Here is an 11,457-nt window from a genome sequence, read left to right on the forward strand (position 1 = left end):
TTAACATAAAAATTCCAATTTACGATTAAACACTGCAAGAAATAACATTCATAATTATAACAGTTTGAAATCCGATATAATTTCAGCAAAGTAAGAATAGCAGTTGAACTATGTTTATACACACGGTTCTTGTCATAGGGCTGATTCCGTTTACAGTCTTTAGGAATAATTACTATGTGAAAATACGATCCATTTATCCAAATATCCAAAACTGAGTTTGTCTTCCTGTCCAACAAAAAAGATTCGCATATCATTTATAAAAGCTCTTTTTTAAAAACCAAAGTTTGAGAAATAATTCTGTTGAATCATAGTGATTGAACTAGTGAGGTGTATATAGCTAGAAGCAAAGAAGACTCTAAATATCTGATTACTACAATAAATCATCATCAAGGAATTCACAGATAATCAATAGACTTGTAAATCATAGGTCGGAATTAATGAATAATAAGATTTTTGAACTAAGTATAGCAAGTTGAACTACTGCAGTATTGAACTCTCGGCCATAATATAGAAGTACAGTTGGTCATGGAAAAGACATTAATTACGACAAAAAATCAATGAAATGAAAGTTAGATTTGGTCTTTCAGTTTGATTATAGCTTTTAAATAATTTATCAAATGGTTTATGAAAGAAAAAACAAAGAGTGTTAGAAAAATGCATAAATTCCGTACAAACGTCTCTGAAGTCTTATCCTTTAAGGTTAACCCTGTATAGTTGAATTAGTCATGTCTAGTTCAAATACTTCTCGACGGCTTTTATTAAATCCGACCTCTCTAGTCAAAAGTTTGCATATAAAGTAGGTAAAAAGGATATATTGTGCAATGTGCATATTCGGACAAAAAGTAAAAACTGTGCTCTACCAATGTTTTACAATACTGCATTTCAAGTTTTATTCCGAGGGTTGGACTCCAATTTTTCCGATAAAAACTTCATGCTTGCGTCAGACTCTAACAGGGCGACTGTAGTTTTCCATTTTATGATTTATCAATCTAAAATTTATAAATGATGTTTTCTGGTAATTAACCTTTTTTTTACCGCTTTATCATTAAAAGAAACTGTATGATAATTACTTTAAAATTACGCCGACAATAATACTGAGCAAACCAACTTTTTTACTGGATCATACATTGATAAATTGATATATAAACATATCCGTGGTCTGATCAGGTCCAGAGAAAATACCACAATTGCTCCGTAGCTACCACAGTCAGCAAATACCGGTCCCCACACGGTCTCTTGCTCCAAGAGTACGGCAAACCACTTCCACACCTAGAGAAAACCGCATACCAGAACCTGCTAGGGAAAACCACATACCACAACCCGCTACAGGCACTCTACAACCCGCTGCTGAGAACTATATACTACAACCCGATACAGGGATACTACAAACCGTTACAGGGATACCGCAACCTGCTGCAGTGAACCATATACCACAACCTGCTACAAGGATTCCACAACCTGCTGCAGAGAACCATATACCACAACCTGCTACAGGGATACCACAACCCGTTACAGGGATACCACAACCTGCTGCAGAGAACAATATACTGAAACCTGTTAAGGAGAACCAAATATCATTACTACCTTTTAGAACACAAGAGATACCAGTATTACAGGGTTCCCAGCCTAATCATAGAGTTGAAGAGCAACAACAACAACAGCTCCGGCATCAACAGTATCGACCTTCACCACAACAGCCTCCACAACCAATACAGCAAACTCCACACAGAGATCATACTCTTTCAAAGTATATTCCGAAGGTGATAAACTCTTCCATCATTAAAGGGAATTTGGACGTTTTTTCAATTGACGATTAATTTTAAGTGATACATGCCTGATTCACAATCGTACCCTTTCACCCTGTCTAAGCAAAACCAATGTTGATATCTTCATTATTGTTACTCAGATAAAGATGTCAAAGGTCCAGTAAAACCTGTTGATATCTTCATTATTGTTACTCAGATAAAGATTTCAAAGGTCCTGTAAAACCTGATGATATCTTCATTATTGTTACTCAGATAAAGATGTCAAAGGTCCAGTAAAACCTGATGATATCTTCATTATTGTTACTCAGATAAAGGTGTCAAAGGTCCAGTAAAACCTGTTGATATCTTCATTATTGTTACTCAGATAAAGGTGTCAAAGGTTCAGTAAAACTAACTCCTGTATCGAAATATTTAATCTCTCATTCAAACTCCGTCAAAAATAACGTTTAAGAAGCCTTATATCACTAAAGAGGAATTGAGTGCCACAAAATCTGATTTTCTAATCCTTGTATCTTTGCAACCCAATGTTGTAGTTATTTCAAACCATTAATTCAGGTTGCAAAGATATACAGTCATAACCAGAAAGACCCGAAATTAATTGACATTTATTCAGACGACTTAACATGTATATCTTTGGTAAAATTAAACGCACCAAAAAGGCAGACAACATTTAGGAATTGGCAGGACTAGGGCTATTTTGTTATTATCGCTTTATCAATTGTTCTGTAAAATTATATTGTAAAGTCGTCTGATTAATTCCGGGTCTTTCTGGTTAGGAATTAGAAATTTGATTTTGCGGGAAAGATTTTCTTTGAAATACACCCAACAAAAGTTTAAAATAATATATACGAAATATTTACATTTAAACGGGGAAAAAGGTTTCTATAGGACTCATTGGCTTCTTTAGAACCTGTAGTTTACCATGAGGTACCTTTTTAAAATATGGTTGTATGATTTAGTAATATTTGATAGCTGAAATATTACAAGAAATAGTGGCGCGGAGCGCTCTGGAAGCCTGTAGTAACTCATAAATGTACTACTGAGTAGAACCAACTGAGTAAAGTGATAACCAGATAACTCTGAAATAAGAAGACGACTTTTAGAATCAAGTAATAACTTTAAAAAGTCCGAAGAACATGAGACACAGCAATTGCGCCATTTAAAACGACCCATTTCACTAAATTAGTGATTTAATAAGTGTTTAGTAAAACTATTTACTTTGTGAAAACATTAAACACACTTAAGCATTGCTTTAATATCGTCTTCCTATTCCATCGTTTTCTGAATATCACTGTAAAAAAAAATATTAAGGTCTGGGATTATACTGAACACAAGAAACTGAAAGAAGGAATTTCAAGACATTGGAATACAAGGTCAAAATACGGAGTTTACAGAATTTTTGAAAAAGCTACAAATAAATATTTAATCGTTAAAAATTTGCAAATATGCCTAATATTATGTGTATTGTCAGAGTGAAGTACAAATGGACCGGGAACACGAAGAAAGATAACGCCCAATTAAAAAAAGAAAATCCGGAAATCAGATTTCAACTAAATGATCCAACGGCTGAGTCCAAAAATAATCAATATACCGCAAACAATGGAGGAAAAGGTGCACAGTTAAATCCCATTACTAGACAAGGAGGTGTACAACCAAGTACAGCTAATGGTCGGAATTATGTACAGCCAAGTACAGCAAATGTTCGGAATTATGTACAACCAAGTACAGCTAATGGTCAAGCAACCCGTACCATGACGGGCTACACCAACACTGAAAGAACTGGACATGATTATGCAATTGAGCCTTATTCTAGGCCCAGCCTAGATTTAACCCAAGGAACTGAGTTATCGGGAAGAAATGTAAACAGAGATTTGATCTATCAGGAAGTAAATGTATTAAGAAGTGAAGAGAAAAGTGCAGGAAATAATTATAGAAACGAACCAAACAGATCAGGATATATACAACAAGAGCCAAATAATGCTCAAGTGAATCTAAGCCAAAATCCACCAAATATGGGAGAAAACAGAAATAAAGTAAACCAAGAAAATGCGGGAAGTCATCTAGCAGGGGCAGGATTAACTGTCAACAATGAGCAAGGGAATAATGGAGGATATACAAACAATATTGAATCAAATAAAAGTAGAATCAAAGACAGATCGTCTTCACAAGGTCGTAAAATAGCAGAGACAGTAAATCCTTTATTCAGGTATTTCTTTTTAACAAAAAGTGTTTATATTAACATTTCCCATGGAATTACAAGACCAACTAAAAAGTTAGAAAGCCAGGGTTTAGATTATAAGGGAGGATTAGATGAATTTCTCACATTTTTAGCCAGCTGGAGTTATGAGAAAACTGGTTAGATTGTGAACATATTAGCTAAAGGAATTGAGTCTTTGCCATAAATTCTGATTTTCTAATCCCTTTATCTGTGCTACCCAACCCAATGTTGTAGACCTAACATATTTCAAACTATTAATTTTGTTAAATCAAATAACCTAAGTTTGAAATGCCAAAGGTTTACATTTTTAGGTTATAATAATACAGACAGAGAATAATTGATTTTGTGGCAAAAACTCAGTTCCTTTGTAAGCTTGAGTTAGGGAAGAATTAGCTAAATATTAGCTAGAGTTAACCATAGAATAAAACTAAATTCTAAAAACAATATTAGCTAGAGTTAACCATAGAATAAAACTAAATTCTAAAAATAAAATTTTAGTAAAATATCTGGCAACACTCTTGGTGAGTATTCAGAACAAACTTCAGATTTTGACATTAAAGGTTAGTTTCTCTTAAACATTTATTTTTATATTTTATTAGACATTAAACTTTAATTTAAGTTTTAAATTCCTAGTTCACAACAGTAACCTTTAATCCTTTATCTTTAAGTACTGACAATGTTCTTCCTTGTCTCTTTAATGGAGATACCGCGATTGAAATGTATCAATTTAAAGATAGAAAAACAAGGATATCTTTATCATTTTTCCAAATACAAAGTTGAAAGGGTGGTTTTGTGATCAAGCATGAAACTCTTTAACTGGGGGTTCATTTGAAACTACGTCGAGTGTCTCTTTAAGTATTAATAATTTATACAATTAATATGTACACATATATTATCAACAAGTTAATTTATACAATTAAGCTGTAAATATGTACACATACATTATGTACAAATTAATTTATACAATTAAGCTGTAAATATGTACACATATATTATCCACAAATTAATTTATACAATTAAGCTGTAAATATGTACACAAACATTATGTACAAATTAATTTATACAATTAAGCTGTAAATATGTACACAAGGTTGATAGAAATTCAAGTATCTAGCTCTGTTTGAAAAGATGTATACTTTATAATGGCCTAGTATCGCCAATTTGTAAATAAAAACAAAGGTGTAGAATATTGTTAATCTTGAATACTTGATCTCAATTTATATGATTACTAAAGGATATCAAAAATAAATGGTTAGATATACAAAAGATATTTTGATTGAAAGAAAAAATATTTAAATTGAGTTTAACAAGAGAAAGAGAAATGACTTCATTGATTTGTTTGTCATTCTTCAGACTTAAGTGGATAATTCCTAGTTTTTGCATGAAATAGTAATTCTTAAATAAAATGAATTTAAAATTTACATGAATATAAATGATTTTAGAGTCTAATGATAAAGCTTATATAGGATTTAAATTATTATAGGATTTAAAGCATTTAGTTTTGAATTATTATCGAATTTAAATACTGGAAGAGTTAAATGTGCGGGATTAAATTTTTAATCCTATAGGTTTAAATTTATAATCCTAGGATTAAAGATGGAGGAAAGCCGAGGACCGTATAAGTGGGATTATATTGTCATATCAAAGTAAGATTTTAATTCTAACAATATTCTTTAAAACTTGAATTAACAAATGATAAAATAAAATATTTTCAGATCTAAGGAAAAGAGAGACTAGTGTATTCAGCTCCCCTAAACTCCACCTATTACCTAGTGGTCGGCGTTTATATCAATACAATGAAGATGACTTTTCAATTTTAGTTTTTTAAGTAATTAAGGTTTCCAACAAGCTATTTAATGTTTAAAAGTAAACGAGGAGAAGAAGAATTAATTTGCAGTTTCTCTTTGTTTCCATGATTATGCGTAACCATGCTGTTTAAAAGCTTAGTAGAAATCGAAAGTCGTCTTCATTGTATTAATATATACAACAAGGACTGTAACTGGATCCTAAGTTGAATTTCTTGACTATTGAAAAAAATGAGGCTATTCTTCCAATAAGTAAATAATCGGACTTAATGCAAGCATGGTTTTCCCGATATTCTCTTTCTTCAATAATTCCAATCATTCATTCTTCTCTCTTCAGAGAAAGGTTTCTGACTCAACACAAGGTTTTATTCTGAAATCAAAACTTTGAAATATTATAATAAATATTATTTTACTTTTGGGTCAGGCGCGTAGTGGAGGGGGGGCCGGTACCCCTGTGCCCCCCCCCAAGACATGCACCCCCTAGGCCCCCCTAGAGTCAGAGGTAGGCTCTAATTTATTAAACAGTAAACTTACATATATATTCAGATTTTTAATTCTTCTTATCAATCGACAATGACAATTTTGTGGCGGAANAGTTATAGAACGGCGGAGTAAATTCTTCCGCCTCCAGATTGGTGCCAAAGTAGACTCAGTTTCTGTAGACCGGCTTAAACCAGTGATATCTGATGTTCCAGTGATTCCTGTAACTCCTCCGCCTCGAGGTCGTCCTCCTCTTCGCCAGTCAAAGGATCCTCCAGACCTTTCCTCCGCCGCGAAGTCGTCCGCCTCAAAGAAGAAATCTGTGATGTTTTTAAACCAACCTATAATCATACCAAGAAGAAACCCTCACAGACAAGTCAGGAAAGAAGTCTTAGCTCCGCCTTGACTCCGCCTTGCCTTCTTGGGGGGAGTACTGTGGCGGAAGACGATCTGAGGAGTTAGAAGCCGGATACTCAGACGCGGCAAGATGAGCTCTGATTCTGCCACGTCACCTTGATATATATATTTTCGATTTCTTAAATTTAGATTTTAAAATAAGTTAGTCAATAAAGTATTTATTTAAACTTCGGTCGTGTTAAACTGAGCGTAGCCAAAATTTGTCCATTTTATGATTATTTCTCAAATTCTTTCTTGAACCTTAATCTTATTTAAAATTTTTTTTCGCGGGGTTTCATTTAAAATGATTGGTAATTATGGTCAGATTACTAATAGTCAGAATTCAGGTATATTAATATAGATTTTAAACTTTATTTTTTCTTAATACCGGGTTTTTAGGGGGATGCACAAAAGTGCACCCCCCTAGGCTAAACCTCCACTACGCGCCTGTTTTGGGTCTGGAGTAAAAAGAATTATTTTTAATCCCTTCTCATGGGGATGAAAATTATTGAAAGTTACAAAAATTCAACCACGAAAAAGAAACATGGATAAAACACGCGGAAGGGCTTTATTGAAAACAAAGGATTTCGAAGTTGTTTATTTATTGATTTATTCTTAATCTTTTTAACTTGATCTTTTCTTGTGTTAATCTTGTTTATTCGTTGGTTGAATCTCAATCGTTTAAAGGGATCGTTCGCTTATTTGGGTAATTTCGGGGTAAATTAAATAACTTATCAGCTATTGATTAGTATTGGTCTTACTTTTCAAAGACAACTGTGGCCGGAGAAAACCCCGATTTTTCGTTCAGAATTCGAGCGCAAAGGAACGGTCCATTTTGTCTATGCACTATTTGATGTTTTTTGTCGATGTCATGGATAAAAAAAATTTCGAATATAACATTAAACTGTAGCATCTAATAGTTAATTGTGAATGTCATAATTTAAAAAAAAAACTTTCTATTTCTAGCGCATTGAACTTGTATTGATTCTCTGTAAAATGCTGAATAGAACGCGGCATGAAAAATGAAATGAAAAAGGGAACGGGATTATATATTATAATTGGGTAGTTGATAATAAATTAGACAACTAATTAAGGGATGTAATCATCCGANAGGATTTTGACCTTTCTGTCCATAACAGATATCGGTTGGAGAACTGACAGAATCTATGTATAGATGAATATAACCGAATAGAGAGCATTTCTCTCATCCCGCTCCGAAAGTTTTAAAAATAAACTATTTCGGATTACTACAAGTAAGATGTACATTTTATTTACATCGAACGCCGAGTTGAATCTAAGAACTGAAATTGCGTAATGATTAATTGATTGTCGTCGTCTTTGTATATACATTTTACACGTTTTAATACGAAAAACGTAAATTTATTGCTAACTCAAATATCAAAAGTTTTCATATTTTAGTATATAATTGCAGCTGTTGTTGCTGAAAAACGTCTAGTATGTTTCAGACAAAGGGACCGTCCCTTTGCGCTCGAATTCTGAACAAAAATCGACTTTTTCTCCGGCCACAGTTGTCTTTGCAAAGTAAGACTAATGCCAATTAACAGCTGATAGGGGGACATATTCTTATTAAATGAATTATACTGCACTCTCAGTTTAAACTATCCCTTGTTGCCGATCACTGCCTTTAAATCTTATTCTTTAATTGTTATATTCTTAGTTTAATATTGGTTTAATCTTTAAACTCATTTCTAAAAAGTTTTTGATCAAATTGAATTTATGGCCCCAATGCTGTGCAGCCTGAAGTGAAAGGTAAAAAAATAATTTTTAACTTTTTTATGAAATACTTTAACCATTGCTTATTGGATTTTATTATTTTTCCTGTTATTCTCCAACCTGGTAGGTTACCAAAACAAGGGAACTTTACAGTCTCCAACAACTGCAACAACAACAACAACATCAACTACATCAAGTACCCCAGTCACAGAAGAACCAACTTCCACAAGTTCAACAACAACAACCGAAGCCATAACTACAACTACAACAATGGCAGCTTCAACTACAACCACCGTAGCTACAACTACAACAACAAAAACTATAACTACTACAACAGAAGCTCCAACTACAACTACAACAGCCGAAGCTCCAACTACAACTGCAACAACCGAATATCCAACTACAACTAGAACAACTCAAGCTCCAACTACAACAACAACAACCGAAGCTCCAACTACAACTACAACAGAGCCTCAAACTACATCAACCGAAGCCTCAACAACAACAACGACAACAACAACAACAACCACTTCAACTTCTGTACCTTTAACAGCTGCACCATTGCCAACTGTGTATCCTAGTACAACCAATACTGGTTCAGATTATTCACTCTATCCAGTAGATTCAAATGAGGTAAATAGCAAAGAGTTCAGCAGAACAGGGTAAAATACAACAAAGACTTTAAAACGTAAAATAGTTCTATAAATAGGTTTATCAATTCTCATTTATTTCTTGTAAAACTTTTAAAATCAAGATAAATACCTGAAGCAATTACAAACAAAGGTAATGAAATGCTTACAGGGCAAAATTAGGTTTTGATAGTTTTTTCATCACTGATATTTTTAATGAACAAATTTTTAGCTTTTTATAATTTTGAATTTAAGGTTAATGGAGTAGATTATTCTGATGATTTTCAAGAATCAGGTAGGAGTTAGATTAGAAGGATTGTTGAGTTATCTAAAATATGCCAAATATCCCCCCCCCCCCCCGTCTTTTCAAATAATAACAAAAAATTCTTTAAATTATATTTCGACAACTGTCGTTAAACATTTAGGTGCAGAAAAGCCCGATTCACGACGGTACCATTTAAACCAATTTATGATGTGGAAGCTATCGTAGTTTTCAAAGAGACAATGATTGGTATTTCATGATTTCACGATCAGACAAATTTGTCATATATCACATAGATTCAGCCAACCTGCTTAGAAAAAGCCTCATCAATTTTTAAGACAGGGTCGACATTGAAGTGTCGCAACGCCTTAGGGGGTTTGATTTTACCGCTCTAACTCACTCATGCTTTTCTGTAGTCCTTTACATTACATTTTAGCACTATAAAGCACTTGTTGTTGACTTTGGTTTTGAAGAAGTAATTGGGAAAATTCTCAGCGATTTTTGATTTAGAGTTTGAGACCTTTAGATGACAGAAAACCATTGTGAATTGGACATGTCACGCTATAATTGGAGATTAACTTACGTCTACAATCCTTTTAAGCACACATAGAGGCGATATCAAACAATTTCTATTTTATTTTGATAATTTTGATAAAATCTGTTTTAAGATGATGTGACGACGATGACTCCAATATTTGAGTTTACTCCTGTAACAGTAGCATACAATTCAGCTCGGGTTGGAATATATAATTCAGGTCAATATTAGCGATATATAATATTAGAAATATATCAGGTCAATATTAGAAATATATCAGGTCAATATTAGAAATATATCAGGTCAATATTAGAAATATATCAGGTCAATATTAGAAATATATCAGGTCAATATTAGAAATATATCAGGTCAATATTAGAAATATATCAGGTCAATATTAGAAATATATCAGGTCAATATTAGAAATATATCAGGTCAATATTAGAAATATATCAGGTCAATATTAGAAATATATCAGGTCAATATTAGAAATATATCAGGTCAATATTAGAAATATATCAGGTCAATATTAGAAATATATCAGGTCAATATTAGAAATATATCAGGTCAATATTAGAAATATATCAGGTCAATATTAGAAATATATCAGGTCAATATTAGAAATATATCAGGTCAATATTAGAAATATATCAGGTCAATATTAGAAATATATCAGGTCAATATTAGAAATATATCAGGTCAATATTAGAAATATATCAGGTCAATATTAGAAATATATCAGGTCAATATTAGAAATATATCAGGTCAATATTAGAAATATATCAGGTCAATATTAGAAATATATCAGGTCAATATTAGATATATATTAGGTAAATATTAGAAATATATCAGGTCGGAATCAATATTAGAAATTTATCTTAAAAGTTTCATCTTCTGTAAACATTATTTTTGTATTACAGTACTTGAAAATCTCTATATAGCAACTTTAAGAAAAAAAACTTTTTATCTTTCTTGTTAAATAAAAAATAAAATTTAGGTTTAAACGAGTTGAACATTTCTTTATTCAGTAGTCAAAGACGGATATTTTCATCATACAGTGAAACCCATAACTTTGTTTCAGTTAAACCCAAGATAAGCCATACATCGAAAGAATTAATCAAATGTCGTATTCTTCACTTTCTGATAATGGAAAGTTGCAGATATTTAGTTTTTTAATTAAATGATTATATTGGCCAGCTCTTTAAAACTTCCTATTCAACAGTTTTGCGAATCCCACTATACACGTTTAATCTCTATATAATAAAACAAGACATTCGTATATATATATATATATGTTCCCTGTAGCCGGCCAAACGGCTGGACCGAATGGGTTTACATTTTCAGAGGAAACCCAGAGGTATCCCGGGGGTAACAAAAGCTAAAACAAAACGAAAAAAGTTTGATAAAGAATCTTGAAACTTAATTAAAATCCAAAAATAATTCTTGATTATGCGAAACCCTGTATTATATTTAATAATTGAGAATTTCTAATCAAATTTATTTTAGGATATATTTTCAACCAAATTCTCTTCATGATTTTTAATTAAATTTTCGTCAATTGTTCTGTATTTATTAAAAGAAATATTTTTTTTTCTAAATTATAAAATATATTTTAGATACAGTAGGAGTTTT

The 11,457-nt window shown here is 32.2% G+C and overlaps 1 protein-coding gene across 1 annotated transcript; it reads left to right on the forward strand.

The window, feature by feature from the left end:
- LOC111695026 (mucin-21) lies at positions 1-10,071 on the forward strand. The gene is made up of 13 exons (XM_023464164.1): positions 1-163; positions 324-391; positions 1,168-1,760; positions 3,078-3,139; positions 3,238-3,972; positions 4,483-4,544; positions 5,573-5,630; positions 5,700-5,706; positions 6,127-6,151; positions 8,406-8,435; positions 8,527-9,032; positions 9,284-9,323; positions 9,959-10,071. Exons 1-13 carry the CDS (start codon positions 111-113, stop codon positions 10,054-10,056), a joined length of 2,337 nt encoding a protein of 778 aa, XP_023319932.1. The 5' UTR covers positions 1-110; the 3' UTR covers positions 10,057-10,071.
- Positions 10,072-11,457: the final 1,386 nt, after the last annotated feature.

This window comes from Eurytemora carolleeae, unplaced genomic scaffold (assembly GCF_000591075.1).
Source record: "Eurytemora carolleeae unplaced genomic scaffold, Eaff_2.0 scaffold147, whole genome shotgun sequence".
Lineage (NCBI taxonomy): Eukaryota > Metazoa > Arthropoda > Copepoda > Calanoida > Temoridae > Eurytemora > Eurytemora carolleeae.

Coding starts and splice junctions, on each gene's coding strand:
- LOC111695026 (XM_023464164.1), top strand. CDS start 111: ATGTTTATACACACGGTTCTTGTCATAGGGCTGATTCCGTTTACAGTC. Junction 392..1,167: donor TACAATAAATCATCATCAAG/GAATTCACAGAT, acceptor TGGTCTGATCAG/GTCCAGAGAAAATACCACAA. Junction 4,545..5,572: donor TTCAGATTTTGACATTAAAG/GTTAGTTTCTCT, acceptor TTATAATCCTAG/GATTAAAGATGGAGGAAAGC.